This window comes from Ixodes scapularis, unplaced genomic scaffold, assembly GCF_016920785.2.
Source record: "Ixodes scapularis isolate PalLabHiFi unplaced genomic scaffold, ASM1692078v2 PGA_scaffold4__175_contigs__length_147842914, whole genome shotgun sequence".
NCBI classification, from domain to species: Eukaryota; Metazoa; Arthropoda; class Arachnida; order Ixodida; family Ixodidae; genus Ixodes; species Ixodes scapularis.
This window is the reverse complement of record NW_024609879.1, coordinates 44813996-44835139: the sequence shown is the minus strand read 5'-3', so window position 1 is coordinate 44835139 and position 21144 is coordinate 44813996. Positions and strand designations below refer to the sequence as shown.

General features: G+C 47.3%; 1 protein-coding gene and 1 pseudogene across 1 annotated transcript in view; one reads left to right on the top strand and one right to left on the bottom strand.

Moving 5' to 3' along the window:
• Nucleotides 1–799: 799 nt before the first annotated feature.
• LOC115319016 lies at nucleotides 800–2288 on the bottom strand (annotated as a pseudogene).
• A 17282-nt stretch (nucleotides 2289–19570) lies between these two features.
• Nucleotides 19571–21144, top strand: part of LOC8035679 (venom metalloproteinase antarease-like TtrivMP_A) — a 63466-nt gene continuing 61892 nt past the window's right edge. Inside the window, exon 1 of the mRNA XM_040214660.2 lies at nucleotides 19571–19631. Coding sequence (XP_040070594.2) covers nucleotides 19571–19631 — 61 coding nt within the window. The remainder of the gene's footprint in view (nucleotides 19632–21144) is intronic.

Below are 21144 nucleotides of genomic sequence, written 5' to 3'. Positions count from 1 at the left end.
CCGTGCCGTAGAAGCGCAGTGCACACAAAACTTGAAGCTCCACAGTCATGACCGTTTACGAGGTACGCACTCTCCTCACCTCCGGTTCCTCGCGAAGTTCGTCGCACAACCACCGCACCACGATCTTGGCCAGGCGGTATTGCTTCCGAAAGATCTCCTCCGGGAGCTCGAATGCATCGCGGTGTTCCCGATACAGCCTTTCGGGCGAAAAAAAAAAGCTCTATTAAAAAAAAAGTCGAATTGACGAGACGGCGACGCCCCGCCGCCGAAAACATGCTGCCAATGACGCCTAGTTCCGAGCAAGTACCCTTTGAAACGTACTCGGTACAAAACGAAACGTCATTTTGTTGTCACGTCCGGTAGCCGACTCCGCAAAGTTTTGACGACTCCGCCCACATTTTTCTAGGGAAATTACGTCACTTTTGTTTCCAACCAATCAGACGTGATGACGTCACTTCCGTGTACTAAAAAAAGGTACATGTACAATGTCGAACCTAGCTACCCTGGAGACCACAGCATCCGGGCACTTACCATCCGCAAGCATGCCACGGCGCGAGACTTCTTCTTCAACTACCACTAAAAGACTCGCGCCATCCTGAACAACTGGCTGCAGCCAAAATGCTGTCGCTACCACCTCCCGCCCTACCAATTAACGGGAGCGAAGGCTGCGCGAGCCGTGACGTGTATCAACAGACCGGATATAAAAAGGGGAGCGCGGGACCAGAGGAACGCTCGTTCTGGTTGAGCCGAGAGGTATACCATTCATCCCCTCATCTTTTTAACTATATCATCTAAAACCCTACCCTGGATTGACGTTCCTGCGTTTTTCTCCTTCCCTCCGGAACCTAACAATGCGTAGAGCCGCTGTCTGCGCCACGGTGCGTCTCTTGGTTTTGCCCTGCCAATTGCGAAAGATGTGCCATATGCGCGGTCCGCTCATGTTACCGTTGAAGCTGGAGCAAAGTTCGCACCATCTGTCTGTAGAGAGTGTATTTGCGTAATCGCGCGCCTCAGCCGTTTTAAGGTTTAGACGACATCGTAGTCAGGGCGTCCGTCCTCTCTGTACACACGTAGCGCGTCGAGGCGTTGTTGCCATAGGATAGCCAGGTGCAAGACCGGCGACGGCTTGTCCTCCGCTACCTTAAATTGCTGGGTAGACAACCTCTTGGCTTCGTGTATTGTCCGTAGGAGTTTGGCCAGTTCGTGCGCCTCCGGGTCACCGCCTGATGTGGTGGCGGGTGTTTGCTCCAGCTCTGCGAGGAAGGCGTCCCAGGAGACGACGCTCGTAGTTCGTTTCTGCGTCGTTATCTTGTGGCCGCGCAAACGAATGAAGATGGGCAGGTGGTCGCTCCCCCACGTGTCTGTTCTTAGTTCCCAGAAGAGGGCCCACCGCCGGTTCGTCCATGTGAGGTTGGTCGTGGTGTCGTCCTGGCGGGCGTGCTGGCCAACTCGCGTTGGTAAGTCCGGATCGTTGAGCAGGCTAAGGTGGTTATCCTCCATTGCGCAAACGAAATTCGAACCGTCGTATGTGTCGGTCCTCGATCCCCAGCACGTGTGGCGTTTTTTTAGTCACCCCCGATGACGAGGAGGGTATCGGGGTGCCCTTTCCGCAGGTCTTCGACCCAGGACCAGTCAATAGTGAGGCTGTTGCGGATCGACGGTTGGACGTATATCGACACCACCACGACCTCACATCGGGGGAGTTGGCGGGCCACGCACATGACCTCTTGATGTTGCGTGCAGCAGCGCTGGAAGTCGAGCTCGTCGTGCGGGACCCGGCCAGCCACTAGGACCACTGCGTTGCCCCTGCAATTGACGGTGCGCGGCGGCGCTTTGCCGCCCGGACCGTTCGGCGTTCGTTGGCGATGCGGGATGGTGGGCCCCGTATACGTGTCGTAGCCGGGCAGCGAGAGGTTCGGAACCGGGGCTTCTTGTAGAAGCAGCAATATTGGTCTTGTCCCTTCTAGGTAGCGGAAAAGAAATTCTGCCTTCCTGCGGGCGAAGTTCTGCAATTCCATTGCAGAAATCACGTTGCCCCTTCACGGGTCGTCCCGAGTTGCGTCATAGATTGTTGGCTGGTGTTCGCCATGGTAGCGTTCCACGAAAGTCTGGCTCCCCAGGAGCTGTTGGAATAGCTCTCTTACCAGTGCAATTAGGTGGTGATACATAATCATTTCTATCACTCTGCACTGTTGGTGGTAATTTTGCTGCGCCAATTCGCTCTGATTTTCAGGGTGACCGCATTTGTATTGCGTTGGTGGCGCGGAGGTTGCAGCCATACTCGGCATGGTGGAGAAGCAAGGAGGCGCAGCAGCATGAGCGTCCTTCCGTGGTGTTGGGAGCGTCCTTCCGTGGTGTTGGCAGGGGGTATAGGGAAGGGGACAGAGGAGCGCTGAGCAGATGGGCTTCGGTGTGGGGGAGGTTGGGTCCCTCTCACTCGGATTGACCCCTAGGGAAGACCAGTTAGAGTCGGCTTGTTGAGAGGCGTTTTGGGGGATCGGGTAGGGACCACTTTCCGCTTTGAAGGGAAGGCTGGTTTTTCTCCTCGGATGTCTGCTTTCGTCGCGGCTCTTTTCCTTGTGCCTTCGTCACGCCGCGAGATCTCCGCTGTCCGTTGAACTGAGTCTGCTCGGCGCATGTCCACGTCGTCACAAAGTAGGTCGTGGTGAGACGAGAAGCCTGCTCCACCGATGCGCGGTTCCGGAAAGCCGGAGGGCTCGATCTGTCGGCCCCCTGTCATTCCTCTTGGCAGTTGGGACCGCTCGTAAGGTGACAACACGCATTTCCCACGTGCGTCTCGTCTTTTGGCGGTCGTACTTCCGTGTAGGCTGCTGCGCTTGAAGTTCTGATTGTGTCCTTTGCTCAAGGATGGTGGTTGCCCCGGTGCGTCCTTGTCTCCCCGAATCTAGGCGAACTGGCGTTAGAAAGGGTTCTCCCCCTTCGGCGTTGGTTTGTTGTGGTGTCCTTACGCTAAGGACTGTCGCTGACGTTGCGCGCGGCGCGGTCCGTGGGCAGCCTCGGTTGTGCGTCAACTGTGGATTTATCGCGTCGGCCGGAGGAGAACGCCGCTGCAAAGGTGGGACTCCACGTTCGTATGTTGTTTTCCTCCTGCGACTGTTGTCAGGACGTCGGAGCAAGGGGGTTCTTCTGTGGTGGACTGCTGATCGTAGATGTAGGACACTTGGCGTTTAGGTTCGCCTCCCCTGCTCGGGTAAACTTTGTACCACTGTGAGCCCAAGGTTACGTTGTAAGGAGCATTTGGGCTCTTAAAAACAACCGAGACCGATGTGCCCTGTCCTTTCTGGGTGATGTCCAGGATGGTGTGTCTCGACTGTAGCATGGTTCGAACGACTTGCAGGGAGTGTTCGCCGATTATCTGGTGCACCGTTCCAACGGAGGCATTTGCTGGCGTGGCGGAAAAAGCACCTCAATTTCGTCCAGTTTGGTAATTAGTTGAAGCTTGTCTCTTGTTTCGACGTAGGTTGTGTCAACCGCTAGGATACTTTTTTTTTGCAGGGTTGAGGCGAATGTTTGAGATGACATTTCTGTTGAACCTGCTCGTGATTTCTCGTCCGAATTTGCTTTTGTATGATGGTTCGAATTGTATTTTTGCCATCGAAGGTCGAAAAAGCACGGTTTTCTGCCTCTCCGTTTGATTTTTGCTTGTTTTGGTTGCACTCTGCGATTGGCGGTGGCTTACTAGCGTGAAGCCGTCCTGCACGAGGAAATCGGCAGGTGCGTGCTTGGATGGTTGACGCTCACCTGGTGAAGTCTGTCTGATCGGCGCAGTTCCCTCGATGGTCGGCTCTTCTTCGGAGGTGTCTTGGCCGAGGTAGTGAAAACTGTTCGATGTCCGTATGTGGGGTCCAGATGCGCGGCCGATGGCTGTGCTTGGCACTGGTACCTCGTTCATCGTGCTCTCAAAAAGTGTGGCGATGGAGCGGTTCTCGCGCTGAGTTCGAGAGGTTGGCGAGGCCGTGGCACCGAGGAGAGAAGGGAACCCCGCAGGAGTGGTGTGTTCGGTTTCCCTATCTCCTGAGGTGCGTGACGTCAGAGGAGTTGGGGCGGCGAGGTCTTTTAGCGTGTACTCCGGCAAGATTGCGGCGGGCTCGTATTCAAAAGCGTTGGCCATTGGGGCCATCTTGGATGCTGTAGCTCCTGGTCCGTATTTCGTTTTTTTTTATGACGACGGGACGTCGTGATTGGGGCGGCCTGAATCCTTCCTGCGTCTTCTTCAATTTTGTGGCAGCCTGTGATGGCGTTACAATGCCTTGTGTGTGCCGTGGACGTAGTCGCATTGCGCTCCCTGGGTCGTCGCACCGTTGCGAGTTCGTTGCGGGCAGTCAGATCTCTCATCGCATATTAGGCGAATAGTCGATGCATGAAGCTTCGGGGCTACCCTAGGCTTTCTCTAGACATTGATTGTTGATTTCGCGCTACATTAAGAAGGCCGTTCACCCTGGTTGGTGTTAGACTGGTGGCACCTGATAAAACCGGTTTGCTTTTGTGACGTGTAACTGCTGGTTAGCTCAGCTGGTAGAGCGCTCAACTGTACATGGAGAGGTCCCTGGTTTAGTCCCAGGACCAGGCGGATATTCTTGGTCGCGCACCAATCACCTAGCTTTGTTTGGAGTTTTATGGTAGTCCTTTGTTCCTTTTCTACAGGAATTATTATCGCCATTTCTGTTATGTCTTTATTTTCATATCTAATGTCTTTGCAATTTTTTCCCAATCCCAGGTATGTTTTCGAAGCATACTTTATATTTATCTTTGTAGTGTTTTCCCCCTTACAATAGTGTCTTGGTGGGGATGATGTAGGTAATTGCATAAATAAAGAAAACAGATAAAAGTAATGATCTGTAATAATTTTACCTGTATAACGTTTATACCCACTAGATGCATCCAAAAGTAATTTCATTAATGGTTTATACTACAAGAGCTTAGTCCGCCATAACATGGCTACAATGTTACCCACTGTAGACGTAAAATTTAGCCAGCAGGTACAACTGCTCGCCTGGAGTCTTTAACGGGCATCACGCAGTAGTGGTACACGACCGCACGCCGGTGAGATGCTCAACCAGATTAGAACTGGCAGTGGGTGGGATTGAAACCAAGGTCCCAGAGTTCTGCAGCGCGAGCTTTCGCTCCACATGCTCTGATCTAGTGTGCGCTGGCCCAGTGGCCAATTATCTCTCTAGAAATATCCATTTCTAGCTTCGGACTGTGTTAAAAGAAGAAGAAAAAAGACGACGAGTAGAGCGAGCTGGCAGCTTTCTTGATTAATTGAACGTGATGTAAATGAGCAGGGTTCCTTTCTTTTCAACACTTCTCTCTTTCTGTCGCTATTGGCGACGTGCGCGACCGAAAGCGTCGCTGTGGTCGGCCTTCCACGATTGGCCCAAAAGCTGACTATGACGTCGGAAAGGGTATACCATTGACGGAAATAAGAGGAATGAAAGAACTTTAATTTCGACGGTGTTGGCAGTGTTGCTTTGAGAGCGAAATGATTTCAGGCTTCCGTCATGCTATTTACAAACACCATCGAACTTGTTGTTCGCAAGGTAATGACGTCACAAGGGGGAACCATAGGAGGACGCCACCAAAACATCTCGCCGCTAATATTAAACACGTTAAGTTTTCACTGTGGAGACCTTCCTTATTAAACAACACAATGACATTACTTGAACGAGCGGCAGTTGAGATGTAAAGGGCGAATGCACTTGCATGTGTGAAGAATATTTAGAGGGTTACAATATTACCAAAGAGCACACACCGCAGTGACTCAAGAGAGGAAACGAACAATAAATCAAAGAAGGTTGGTCGTAAATGTCATGGAGGTACAGCTGCAGCGGAAAAAGATTAGCACAAGTGACCGATGACGGGAGCGGCGAAATCACGACACGCGGCGCTATTGTTCTCGAGCGGTCGGATTGCGGGAGTTTCAGTAGGTAGTTTTCGTAGACCGCGTTTTTCCCTCCTCTAAGCCCTCCGCAACGAAGCAGCCGCTACTGCGCCGGCGCGCCGATGGCCTTGAATGTAGAGTTCCGGCTAGCATAGCTGGTTGCGGAGAGCGTTGCGGGACAGCGGAAATGATCTACGAAAACCCCCTAGTAACGTTCCATGTATCAACGCGGGGGGTGGCCAGCGAAAAATTGAGCGATAAGATGGCTTATGAAATGCGGGTTTTAAGATGGGCTGCTTTCTGCCGGGCATTCCCGCGTTGAGACATAAAACGTTCCCGAGCTCGCTATCGGCGAACTCGGGAGCAATGGACAGTCTTAGTATAGCGTTGCTGGATCTTACGTACGCAATACGCAATAGTATAGCGTACGCTAGAAATGACCTGTTCGGACCGAATTTAGTTGTGCGTTACGTTTTCGAGTGAACACCGGGCATGATCTTGGTTAAATTTGCTAGAGCCGTAGAATTCCGCGTGCTTATAGCGCAGCCATGGTCCTGGAAATAAATATTGAAAAAAAAAGTGTCCAATCATTTTATTTCAGAATAAACCAAGCCACAGCTGCCTCGTCAAGCGCGCTTTTGTGCGGGGTTGAGAGGCTACGAGTACGAGTGCGTAGCCAAATTCGATCACGGAGCCTCTGTCAGTCGTCCCGTGGAAACGGCACCTTTTATCAATGCTATCGCGGAATGAAATTCGCTACCCAGATGTCCAGTGCATAGCGAGAACTTCGGCGATTTCTTTTAGAGTCGTTCATCCGTCGGCGATGAACTGTGGGAATAGGCTTAGCGTTGAGCAGATCGCAGCGTCGACGCACACTGCGAGCGGTGAACATTTCCACTGTGCACTCCTTCAGCTGCAGGGCGATTTGATTCGACCGCGGTAGATCCCAGAAAGAATTGCCGAGCTGAACACCACGCAATTTCACGTAACACAGAACTTCGAAAACACCACGTCGCCCTTGCTGCTCCAGTCAAGGCAACTGCCATCTTGAAACTGGCGCTCTCGTGGGGTCCGAGATCTCTCGAGAGCTTCCCGCAAGGCCCGCTAGCCAGCAACGCAAAATCCCCAGTGTTGCGTGCGTACGCAGTACGCTAGCCCTTTTATTGCGTTCTGCGCATGCGCACTCACGACCCGCAATTTCCTTGCGTACGCAAAGCTATAGCGTACGGTCCACTAAAACTGTCCAATAGTGCCACGTGTCGCGATTTTGCCGCTCCAATCGCCGGTCACTTGTGCTAACCTTTTTCCACTGCAGCTGTACTCACAGCACTGACGAGGACAGAAAACGACGCACACACTAAAGCGGGGGTTGTAATGCAGTTAATGCAAAGGTGCAAGCGAGCCGGACAAAAATGAAAATAACAATCCCTGGAGAAGGGAAACAAAGGGGACAAAAACAAACACAAATTTCTAAACACAGCTAGGTGACGGGTTCGCGACTAAATAAATCCACCTGGTCCTGGTATGAAACCAGCGATTTTTCCATTTGCAGTGAAGCGCTCTGCCAACTGACCTAACCAGGAGTTAGACGTTATTTGAGCAAACGGGGTTTTATCAGCTGCAGGTATTCGCAGCTTCACCACTTCAAGCTTGGGCAATGGCAATGACGGAGTGGGAAATGTTGTTCAACTCTCAAATTTTCCGCGAGCAAAAAAGCGTATTCTTTCAAAGAAGCGTGAATCAGTGTTTCATATTCACTGTGAACTCCATCTACATATGATTTGCAATGTGTCTCGCGCCCCAGAGGTAATACTGTAAAACAAGAAACAGTGCTACCCCATTGAAAATAACACTTAATTTCTATCTAATATGTTATGGGACTCGTTCAGTCCTTCAAACTCATTGAACCCTTCGAATTCCTTCAGCCCATCAGCTTTTAAAATACCTTGAGCCCTTCGATCCCTTCACCCCCTTAGCCCCCTCAGCCCTTCAATTCTTTGGACACCCATATTATTGTGATGCACAGGACAAAATTGTGTTTAGGACATTATTGGAAGTTTATTTTAGACATTGAGTTTTACATGCATCCTGTAACTCCAAATAACAATCAGAACCAACGTTTGCTCAAACCCGTGAGCAAGCAGCTGCAGATTTAAAAGAGATCAAACTAAAAAATATAAAAAAAAACAATTTCTTAGTCGCAAAAAAAAAAAAGAATATTTCGAGGCATTCGCGACGAAAATACAAAACAACACCGACAAAGACAACACACCGAATCAGTTATTACCACGCTTCGCGCGAATAATTGTGGCAGGCAAATAAAACTTACCGGCGCAGTACTTACGACGAAGTGACAGCGATCTCCAAATCTAGGTGTCACACATCACTATCACAAGTCAAAACTTGGCAACCACTCAAACGAACTCGACAGCTCTTGAAACATACATCGCTTGGTGATAGAAATGACACTCCCTCTGATCGCGAGTCATGTGAGCCTGAATTTCGCGCACATGAAGCGGAGGACGCCCGGAACTCGAAGCACTCGGTGAAGTACGGCGGCCATACGGGATGGAACAGAGAGAAGGACTGTGATCGACGAACCGGACCATGTACAGCTCCATCGAATCTCCTTGAGTCGGAGCTAGGGACAACCGAAATTGTGCTCTGTGAGCTGGCGGCGACTCCACTGGCGTAGGTGTAACCCTTTTGAGTTTCAAACTCCCGAAAGGCCCTTCGCCCCCTCTGAAGCTCGAGAACACGCCAGCGCTCGCCCGGACAATGGCGTCCCTCGCAGCCGACCGTCGACTTGCATAGGGTCCCCACACGCTGCAGTATCCCTGTAAACGAAGACGCAAATCATTTGGCCAAACTCGACTAGATGTGGACACCGTCTGCTACCACAGCTATAATGGCGAAAACACGGAGGGTTCAGCCCACGACTACGACTTTGAAAAGCTAGAGCTGCTCGAGCGGGCTCTTTGCAGCTAGTCAGGAATAGGCTTACCCGATTAAAAGGTTAAAAGGCGCCAACTGAAACAGGATGAAAAAAAAAAACACACGTACGTAAAGGATAAGCGCTTCTCCCTGTCGTACGTGTGTATTTTTCGTCCTGTTTCAGTGCGCGCCTTTTAGCATTTTAATCGATATGTACGAACAAGCCCCAACCAAAGTTTGAAGGCCTACATGGCCGGTGACTCGCCGGGTAAGACCTTCTCTTCTCGCCGAATCCACACTCCTTGAATTCTTCAAACAGAAGTAGCTCTTGTCGAAACTGTAATCACAAGCATTCGATAGAGACCAGAAACATACATTTGAACAAAGAATCGCCCAAAATTCAGATACGGCGATCCGCCATCTTGAAAGAAAAAATAGCGATGAATCCTTGTCAAGCTGCCGAGCTCGAGCTGCTCGAGCTGCTCGAGCAGCTCAATCTGCTGGAGTGGATCGACGTTCACGTAAATGATTGGGGCAAGCTCCCGAGGCCTCTTAAAAAAACTATGATGGGTCTCTTACACCCTTTAGAAACTATTGAAGGATACACCAGGCTCTTTAAACAAATTAGACGGATGTCTGAGACTCCTCAAAAGGTTTTGAAGGGTACGTCACAAAATTTCAGAAATCCGGGTGGTCCAGATAGATGGTAAAATGCAGGTGAGCTGGGCTGATTGGTAAGAATTACACATGGTTAAAGAGATTCTTTAATAAAATTTAAAATATACCCGCCCTATTGAAAATAAGTCTTAAGGGCCCATCAGCCTTGAAGGATTATGGAACCTCTAAGGCCTTCAAAACCCCTCAAATATACCGTACAAAAACTCTTCAGGTATACCCCGCAGAAAAACCCTTCTGCACCACAGTCCTTCAACCCGTTCAGCTCAAACCCCTTAGCCCATCAACCCTTCAGACGCCCAAATGACTGTGAACCATAGACAAAAATGCAGTTCAAAACGTTATCGGAAATTTATTGCGGACATTGAGTTTTACATGCATATTAAAACTCAAAAAGACGATAAAAACCAACGCCTATTCAAACCCGGGCGCAATCAGCTGTAGACGAGAGAGATCATATCAAATAGGAACAACTGACTTTTTTATCACAACAAAAAAATATGTTTCAAAGTACTCACAATGCCGCTGGGTAAATTTCTGATGTACGGTAGTTCAGGTAATAAAACCGAACAGGTGCACCTCACGGACACATACACAATCTCAGTAAGCACATTTAGCGAAAACCACGAACTGGCAAGCAGCACCCGTCACCGTTGAGAAATCCTGAGTACAGTCACGGTTTCGTTCATGATGCCGTCGGGGCGGCGTCTTCGGCGTATTTTTCGCTCGCTGGATGCTTCTGAAGCCGGACGGACAAAGAGGCACAAGGAACAAGGCGGGACAGCGGCCGTCATCCACCGTCTCAGGTCCCACAGTGCCATGATCCCGTCGCGCAGGCACTATACATACGGTGGGACGCTGGTCCCGACTGCCAGGCTTGCGGCGACTAGGCCGACACCGGCCACCATATCCCTGAATGCGCTGAACACGATGGCTCTCGAGCGGTGCTGAAGGCGGCCAACGCCGAACTGGGGTTCACCTGCAGAACCAAGGAAGAAACTGCTCGGATCAAAACAGACCAAGGGCGAGCCCTCGAAGCCATGCTCACCTTTCTGGAGGAAACCGGTCCGTTCCACATATCCACGGCTGTTAGAAGCAAACCGCCAACGAGTAGAAAGAAAACGGCTATAGGAGGTATTCACTGGACGCCATATTTGAGGTAACTGCTCACAGCGCATGCCCGGGAAGAGTTTCCCATGAGCTCTCGGGCAACCGCTCGAGAAGAGGGGAAGGTGAAATCCTCTTATCACCGGGAATCTCCTTTGTAGGACCCAAGCTTCCCCAGACGTCGCTATTCTCCCTCTCGAAGATTATAGAAGATTAAATTGCCACCCAGAACTCTTACAAAAGCATCGTTCCCTCTCTCTCTTCCCCGGTGGTAAGAAAGCAGCAGCGAGCTCAGCTATGACCGCCAGTGAATACGGCCTCCTGGCTTCCTCGGCTTCCTCACACCACTCTCTCCCGCCGACCACTGGAGAAGGGTGTTGCCCGGACCTGGCGGTTCTGCCCCCTCTCCCCGTTGCCGGGCGGAGAGAAGCGCAGCGTGTGTGTGTAGGCGTTGTAAGAGAGAGGGGGGCAATTTGAGTTGCCTGTTCGTGTGATTTTGACGACGACGAAAAAGAGAGGACTTCCGACTCTGGTGAATCGCAAAATGGTTTGGTTTATTTTCTCCTTTTTGGGGACCGTCTCCCGCGGAGGAACCGGTTCCCGGGACGAGGCCCAGCCGCTTAGCCCTCGCAATGTCCCCCGCGTCCCTGTTCTTCGGAAAAGCGCTGCTCTCGGTTTGCCCTTTTTTGTTATTATTCGTGCAACAAGCTAAGCTTGTTAGCCTCAAAACGCCGCTCAGCCAACAACACTCGGCCCGCGCCTCGTCAATTCTCCACATGGGGCGATCACCCCCAGTGGCCCCCTTGGCGACCGAACACCCGCCCAGTGACAGACGGATCCAGGAGCCCAGTCGTGTTTGATAGAAGAGCAGTAATAACAATCTGACCATAAACACATAGGATCGGCATTCTCCAAATACTTACTGCTTTCCCTTCGCGAACAATACGTAGCTATGTTCTAATTCTGCGAAATGTGTTTTTTTTTCACCTAAGCCCTGGCCCAGAGACATCTCAAGAGCTCTGAAGGTTTTCCCAACCCTATTAGAAAAGTTCTTGACAGGCTTTCAGACATTTCACGAGAGCCTCCGACGGGGCTAACGAACCCACTAGGAAATTCAGGAATTCCTGAAGTCCCCTTCACATCCTTTAAAAAAATTTGAAGACCCACTCAGAGCGATTTTCAATAGGGCGTCGTGTTCAGAAATAGGTTGAATATGATCCACAATGTCCGTAAATGACAATCGCACGTTTCTATTTTGAGCCTGATGGCTGTATTTTTCCTTATAAACGGCCCACTCTGGCAAACCCTCGGAGAGCAGCCAGAGGAGAGGACGTCACATCCGCAGCAATCGTGACGTATTTTTTTTCGGGACCTTACGTCCGGACGCAGAGGACGCTGCGAGCTATCCCAGCCAATCCCGCTCTGTGGATGTAGCATGTGATACGCTTTTCGCGCATCGCTCTGCCCCCTCTCCAAGTTCATGTGACATGCACACGGCCTTGGATAGGCCCCGATGGCTCATGGGATCCGCTGAAAGCAGACCAGGCACACCAGCGATCGGGCCACCGCAAGTAACTCCAAAGTTGCCATTGTACGAATTTTGAGTGACGGATTAATCTTCTATAATCTTTTAGAGGGACAACAGTGACTTCTGGGCCACACAAAAGAACAGTCTCCGGGAGGGGAGAGTACCTCCTTCAGCTTTTCTCTCGTCGTGGCCCGAGGCAAAACAGTTACCATCACTACCTGTGAAGGTTCCTAAAGGGGCATTACAAACGAGGCGTTGTGACATCCACCAGGTACTCTTTGCTAATCGTTTTATTCGTTTTAAAATTCCTTTTCGTGTCTTTTTCAATAAGAGATTTGTGTTTTTAAGTGATGCGATAATGCTCCATTGAACACGAATTGAGCAAGAAATAAGTACCGAAAGTTCGTTGTAGTATCCCTTTAAAGTCAGCGAGCGGCGTGAGGAAACTGTAGAAATATACAGGAGACACTCTTGTATTCTTCTAGAGTTTCCTCACGTTGCTCGCCGACTTTAGGCACACATAGACGGATGTTTAATAAAAGATACTGGTTGCCACTTAAATAAAAAAAAATCATTTGTGCCGTACCGGTAACGGTGTAGAATTTGTTTTTGCCACGACCATGAGCCAGCTGCATTAGTAGCTTAGCAGTCAGCGTGTGTGTTTTGCGATTGAATGGTACGTACAGTGCTCAACGAAACGATATGGACCAGCGGAGCGCGTGGCCTGGCGTTCCTGCTGCGACATCTGCCGGGAGAAGTCCTAGGATTGAGTGTAGCGAGTCGCGCGTAATGAGCTAAGCAATGAGCAGCTGTTTGCGCTGGGAGCACAACACCCGATAGATTATTACAATAAAGCAGAAATTTGAAGCTAACCGCTTTCTTATTATCGCATAACAAAAAAAAAATCATTACTCAACACTTAAATGTGGGTGCATAAGGTTGTGTTCCCCAAATATATAACAAAGAAAACCGAAAAGGCAAGTAATTTTATTTTGGTCAGTCAGGAAAAAAAAAAAAAAACGTGCGTGCCATGAGAGTACATATTAATATATTATAAACTGGGAGCTCGCTGCCAATGGTGCATGACCACGTTTTTCAGATCTTTAAAGGGATGGTGAACCGAACGTTTCAGTGTCTATAGTAAGCGGCGCACTATCTTGTTGATGAGTCAGCAGCCCCTGGTGTGCATATAATGCACACCAAAATATTAGTTCGACGTACAGCGCACTATAGACAACAGACGGCTCCAAATTTTACGAAAGGCTTGATAACGGTGCGATATAACTTATTAAATCGCTGAAGTACGTATCAAAGACCGCATAAAGACAACACTGAGTTTTTGCAGTAGGGCCAAGGAAACCTCGATTCTTTTTTCTTTTTGCAGTGAGTAACACGCACATTAGATATTTTAATAAGTGGTACCACACGGCTATCAAGCCTCTCGTGGAAGTTAGTACCGTCAGATTGACGTCAGTGCGCTGTGCGTCGAACTGAAGTTTTGGGGTGTCTTATATGGGGTACAAAGGGTGTAAGAATACACCCTTTTTTGAGAGTGTTCGTTTCAGCTTAAGATCAGAAGTAGCTGAGGCTACGAGGTAACTGGACCAATCAAGCAGCGCCAAAAGCTCAAGTCACTATGCCTTTTATCGTCTGACCCTTCACGTTCAATATAGCAGGAAAGGTTCATAGTCAAGTCTCAAAGGTAGAAAGCAGCGTAACAAAAGGTACCGTTGAAAACACACCAAGTCACAGTCATAACCGTTTGTATAGTCTAGCAGCTATAATTGTTTTATCTTTCCCAATAAATATAGTGCAAAATTTTACTGGTTAAGAATCAAAGACAGCGTAACCTGACGTACTGCTGACAACTCACCAAGTCTCGTTTGTAAAGGTACGCATACTCCAGGGCCTATATTTCTTTGACTATCCCTGATCAATATAGCAGTTTGAGTCAAACGACAATCGTTAAAGCTCAAAGGCAGCCTAGCGTGACGAACCGTTGAAAGTTCAACAGGCCCGGCATAAACGGATGGTAGTGTAAAGCAAGTTTTGCGCATAGTTATATACTGCATAAAGTATCTCCTTCGTAATCTGGTTGTCAGAGATTTTATGACTTCGTGCGGTTGTCAACGATTTGATGATATTGTGTTATTGTCTAATATTTTATTGTATTGCGTGGTTGTCAAAGATTTGATGACACTGCGTGTTGTGAAATATCTGATTACAGTTTGTGGTGGTTCAAAATTTCAGGACATTGTCAGGTTGCAAAATATTGGACGTCATCGTGCGAGTGTCAACTATATCATGACATTGCGTTATTTTGAATAATTTAATGATATTGCGTGATCGTCAAATATTTTATGACATTTCATGTACGCAACTAGTTGATTACATTGTGTTTTTATTGGAGATCCGAAGACATTGCCAGGTTGTAAAATAATGTATGACAGTGTGTGGCTGTAAACGATTTGATTACATTGTGTGGTTGTGGAAGATTTTATGATACTGCGCGGGTTTGAAAGGCCCGGTAACATCGTGTGATTGTGAAAGGTTTGATGACATTGCGTAACTGTCCAATGTTTGATAACATTGTATGCTTGCCAACCATCTGAGACATTGCAAAGGGTGGCGCATCCACCCTCCAACAGACAATCCCGTCGCAACGACCTGAGAGAAGTTCGGCGGCTTTTGGCAGTGACTGTAAAGGCCCGTTCACACTCTTGCGAACTCTTAAACCTGGGTTCCTTAAGACTTGTTAAACCAGAAAACACACTGGCGCCATCTATTGGGAAGCAGTGTAAACTCGGCGGTCCGGCATATTTTTTTTTATTTCTCGGGCATTATCCTTTCTTTCTTGGCTCGGAAAACTTTTGACAATGTTATAAACGAGCCTTGCTATGGGTATTACGCATATTTGACCTCGAAAATCTCGCAAAACCTTCGCTTTTGTGAAATGCTGTTCCAGGGTCACCGCATAGATGGCGCCACAATGTCAGTGTGTTCCCTCATTCTAAAAACATTTAAGAAGTTGTAAGAGATCTCGTCTCTCTCAGTCGTACTCGGTCGCAAGAGTGTGAACGGGCCTTAAAGCGTGGGGCATTTCCGCCCTTCAACGGACAGTGCGGGCGTCATGCCCCGAGATAAGGTTGGCGGCTTTGGGCGGCGAATATAAGGTGTGGGGCATTTCCATCTTACAACAGAAAATTCCGGCTCCATTCTCGGAGACAGGTTCGGCTGCTTTGGGCGGCGTTTCTCGGGGCATATCGCCGGCATTGTCTGTTGGAGAGTGGAAATGCCCCACACTTTACACTTGCCGCGCAATGTTATAAACAACCCCGTGTAAAACAGGGGTTGTTATGACATGCACCTATCACGTGAAAAATGTTACATTGGCCAGACTGGCGGATGTATTAATGACAGAACACGTGAGCATGCAGCATCTCCCAAGGAAGCTACTGCGGGCCACCTACCAGGTCATTGCCACGACTCTAAATGCAGCGCAGCCTTCAGCGGTATCACGATCCTCGCGACAAACAAAAAACCCTTATGCACCAGAGATGCTTGAGACAATGGCTGAATAAAAGGTTATAAAGTGCCAACAAACGGGGTCAACGAAGAAAACACGGGCGACAGGACATGTCTTCGTTGTGACCATTTGTTCGCGTTTTTTAATCTTTTATTCAATACTGAACCACCTAGCCCAAACCCAACTTTGAATGAGACAATTGCGATCAAAAATAATGAAGAAACAAATGTCAACGTGCCATCTATCAAGGTCACCCCAAAAGAAAAAGAATATTTGGGGTGTGTCACGTCCCGCTGAGACTGACCTGAAATGAAGAAACGGTATTAGGGGTGTGTCACGTCCTGCTGAAGTGCGGTTTTTTTCAATCTGGGATTGTATGAGGATTGTATGTAGCTTTATTTTATTCATTCGATTTAATTTAATTTCATTTCATCCTTGAATTGTATGTGATTGTATGGCGATTTCAGGACGAGAAGGAAAGAAGAAGCTGATAGGTAATGTTCAAGAAGAGGAAAACGCGTTAAACTCATAGTAGGTAGTCTTGCATTATTTCCGTCTCAGTCTCTTTCATGCATCGCTGTTTTCTTTACGTTTTTTGACTCTAAAGTTTAAGCTGGCGCTATCTAAGTAATGCACCAACTACCTCAAATCCAGCCCGTGTTCCATTTTACGTTCTTCAAAAAATGTTTTCTATTTCATTTCAATGTCCATATAGACGGGTGGTTTAACAGTACCTGCAATTGCAGGACCTATGAATTAAAACACCCCCAATAGATGCAAAACGACCTTCGTTAACATCTTTTAGATTAAAGTTAAATCAGGGATGTGTAACTTCTAAGGAATCCTCGTCAAAACAAAATGAGCCTGCGTGACAATTACGGAATCTTTGGAATGACATATCGCGCGTGGTGGAGCATGAGTAATTACAAGAATGATTAGCAGTCTGAGCACATGAACGCAATGACCTAAACGTCTACATGTTTCAAAAGCAGCGTAGAACTGTTGAGGCCAGATTGTCTACATCTCGGGAATGTACACAAAACGGTCACATCTTTATGTGTACTTTAGACCTTTCAAACATCCGATGCGAACTGTAGTACAGATAACACGCAACGTCACAAGCAAAATCTAAAATGGACGCACGAAATAATTGTATTTCAGAGAGATATATGGGAGATTTCTTTTGCCGAGGTTTTCGCCGAGCTTGATAACGATAGGGATATATAGGGAACCAGCCAAGGTTCTGGTTTAGGGGTCTCAAACTCACTTGAGTGCGGAGACCAGATAGCCCACCCCCGGTATGTCTGAGGCCAACATCCAGCCGCGGGAAAGGGGGGGGGGGGGGCGGGGTAATATATTTTAGGACAAAGAAATGAACAAAAAAGAGCGATGGTGTTTCACGTTTCAAAGGAGTTAAGTCTTTCAGCGATACCCAGCGATTTCATGAAGAAGGAATCTCGAGCTATTTACTTTTTTTCGTTTGTAAATGAGTAGTTTTTGCCATGCCGTCTTTAGCATGGATTTGATATACAAATACTTTGGGTTTGCACCACGTGTGATCGCAAGATTTAAAGTACCACCATCCTGCCAAGGCGCAGGAATTTTTCTATAGAATTGGAAACCAAGCACAAATTTGTTACTCTGTCGCTCACTTAACTAGGAAATTACCCGCGTTAAATTGGACTAAAAAAATATTTTTATTTCGCTTTGTTTATTTCGTTTGCTTTCCTGACGATTCACTTTTCTGACGACTTTAGGCAATAGGGACACCCTATTGTTTGAATACCGGTGGCTTCAGGGCATTTCCATAGGAATGGAGCCTTTTTTATTTTTTTACTTTTTTCTGAGCTAAGTTCGCTCTTTGCAAATTTCTAGAAAAAATGCACCACCTGTGGGCAACGGTGCACAAAATTGTTGTGCTATAGGTTAACAAAGCGAATTTTGCGGTCCATTTAAAGAGCTGGCCGCTATTTGAGACCCCCGAGAGTTTGAAATTAATCTGACGCCACCTAGCGGAGGTCGGGTGGAATCTTTATCCTGTGTAGTGCTTCCTATTTACAAACATAGTTACTAAATGTATGTGCGCGCGCTTTTGATCTCTTCTGTGTACAATTATTGCAGTGTGTCGAACCGAAAAAAATACGGGTTCGGTTACGATTCAGGTTCAGGTAAATATATTTTGTTCCGGTTCAGTTCCGGTTCGATTAATTCGATCCGCGAACCGGTTCGCGAACCGGTTCGGGGCGCTGAACCGGTTCGCGAACCGGTTCGGAAATTATAAATGACAAATTGCAACATCAAAATAAATTACAAATAAAACATCTGAAATCATCACATACGAAACGGGATACATCGTAGTGTAAGGCTCAGGGATTTCTACCGGGAATGGTTTCTTTATGTGCACTCAAAGGTTACCTCACCGACGTTTACGCATTCGGACTTCATCTAATTGGGTCCGACGCAGTAGCTGTAAAATCCGCGACCTCCTTACAAACCCACTTACAAGTAGAACTCGCTAACTATCCCGCCACCTCGGCGTGTAACCAATTGAAGGAACAGTGGGGAGAAAATACAGCTTTCTTTATTTGAACTAGCCTTCGGTAACTCAAATTAGACCCTTAAAGAAGTTTTCATTAAACAAGATACGGAATATGAAAAACACTTCACCGAACCCAACGCCAGAAGGACGTAATAGGATAAATATTAAAATAGAAGAGTTCGCTGTCTCACAAATATGTTAGCTTCTAAGTGCCTATACGAAACCGGATGCAATATTATCAAACTCCACAGCCTTTTCTTTTCTCATTCCGATAGAAGCAAGCTTCAAGAACTCGCGCGTTCTAGAAGCGTGTTATGAAATGAACACACAGCAGCATTTAGGATTTACGAGATTGTAGAAAAATAAAATCCCGTGACGTGATTTTTTTTTTTTTGCACAGCCTTTTAATTTTCTTTCTTCCGTGCAAGCCGCGACCAGCGCAATACTGGTTCCTATGTCAAGATTCATGGATGCAGCGTTTGTCAAGATTCATGGATGCAGCGTTTATATTCCTAAGACTGAGTGGAGAAGAAAAATATGTAAGCGAGGTGTGTGTCAGTTGACGGCACTTAAAAAACAAATGGCATTGATAGCACATTCATTGTCAACAGCGCGTGGCCGAACCGTTTTGACATGAGCCGGTAACCGTTATCTTTTCCGGTTCAGTTCCGGTTCGGGTTCATCGCGATAACAATATAACGATTCGGGTTCGGGTTCAGTTCCGGAAAAAATACCGGTTCGGTTCCGGTTTTCGGTTCGGTTCGGTTCCGGTTCGACACCCTGAATTATTGGTTCTTGTGAAATTCGGGCAACAGTTTTCAAAAAGTCGAAGTTAGTTGATTGAAAAAAGTTCAAAGGTTTGCCGGATTAGAAGAACCTTCAATTCGACGAAAGTCCGTTGCATCCATTGTGTTGTTCTGGAACCGACGGGATATTTTCTTAAGGAAAGAAATAAAGCAGATGTGCTTCGACAGCCCAATAGAAGCATATCTATTGGTTACCCTTAGTTTAATACCAAACTACATGGGTGGTTTTCTGGTGGTTATGAACTTTTGCTGATTTTTGCTGGCGTTTAGGTCGCTTTTTTTGGTGGCCACTCTCGCTCATTATTTTTTTTTATGACTTTAGATGTTAAGAAAGTTTTATTATTGTTAGAACTGTTAGAAAGACAGCCGTCAAGAAAAGTTCACAGACATTTTGAAGAACAAAGAAAACCAAAAGGCGGCAGTTTTTTTTTGTGACGTACGTCTTTACCGTACTACGAAGGCAACGGCTGAAAAAATAAGTACCGAAATATTCGACATTTGGGATAAGGTATATAACTCGCTACAACGAGTTGGTAAGGAGTTTGAGAGCGACATGTTGGCGTTCTTCGTGTTGGCGGTCATCTTCTCAGCGTCGCCGAAGTCGGTTCTCTCGGGTAAATATTTTACTATATAACAGTATACCATTTTATAGGCTTTTCTTAGTTGAAACCGAATGGTCATTGGAAACGCATGAACCGAGTCTGAAATGCTTAGGGCAATGACAAAATAGAGTATGGGGCCATAGCGACTATACCCGTTCTACACCAAGTCCGGCTGCAGACTAAGAAATGAGCCCGATTAAGCAGCGCAAAAAGTGCTTCGTCACGGCGCTCGTTGTGTTTGTGCCTTTTCTCTCCCCAGGTAAGCCGATGGCGCACAGCGAATGTGGCGTGATCCTCATTTTTTTTTTGCGTGGTTGGTTTAGTCTTTGGTAGGAAACGCAGAAGCGATGAGCGCCACGACGTGGCACTGCTCTGATGGCTCCACTAGACCGTGGTGTCAACTGCGGTCGGACTCAGTGTGATGGACGGAGAATAGAGTCGCTTGACTAGGCCCCGTCCCCTATAGTTTAGCAGCAGACTGCACAAACGTAAAATCAAACTATTTGCTGCATATACTTTACATAGTAGTTCACAGGTAATAGTGAACAATATACATCTCACTATAGCGCAATAACAGCTTTGACACTTAAGAGTAGGTAATCTTTGGGAAGGTGGATACGCCGTTGGATAACGTTGGTAAGACACAAAAGGACGATCAATAGTTCGTTTCTAATATGATGAATCCAGCGGAACCTTCGGTCCGTTTCCATCGACTCTTTTCTCGAGACAAGTTTTGAATTGGGTCGGTTAGAAAAAAAATAGACAAAAATATACTTACCCTTTCTACTGCTGCGTTAGCCCGCAAATTTAAATTTTATTTAAAACAAACAAAAGTAAATGTACCAACTAAGATGTTTAAATATTTTCTTTTGTTAATCAAAATAAGGAAAATATACTACGTGATCTCCGCCCTCTTCGGTCTCTCCAAAAGTACAGCTATTCAGACCAATTCCACTTAGAGGCCTGTTTCTTTATCTCCCTGACGTCAGGGGGACAAAGGGGACAGTATTAAGGGCCCTTCACGGGCCCTCGAGAGGTAATAAATAAAGAAATGAATGAATGAATGAATGAATGAATGAATGAATGAATGAATGAATGAACACTAGTGGATTCATGCAGCACCACTTACCTTTCGTATCGAACTTTTTTGTGTTGGCCGTCTGGGGTGGTAAGGAGTCTACGGCGGTATTGCGCCGACAGTCGGTCAGGAGCAGGAAGGGTTAGGCCATTTTAGCCCGCCCTTGAGTACCCCTTTCGTAAATCGGTCTTCCTCCAGGATCCCAGCAGTGTACACTACGTTTTGAGTTTCTGTGACCAAGCTGTGTCTTTATGACTATAACTTTGTCTATGCCTGCTTTTTCTTTCTGTTCGTTTTTTTTGTTTTCCACCCTTGCTTTGTTTTGCCCTCGTTTCTTTGTCCCCTTAATGTTTTTGTTATTTTCTGATGTGTGCAGATGTGGGTTCAAAGAGATATTCTGTAGGCGACAGAGGTCCCGCCACTGATCGACCAGCAGAGTAGAACAGT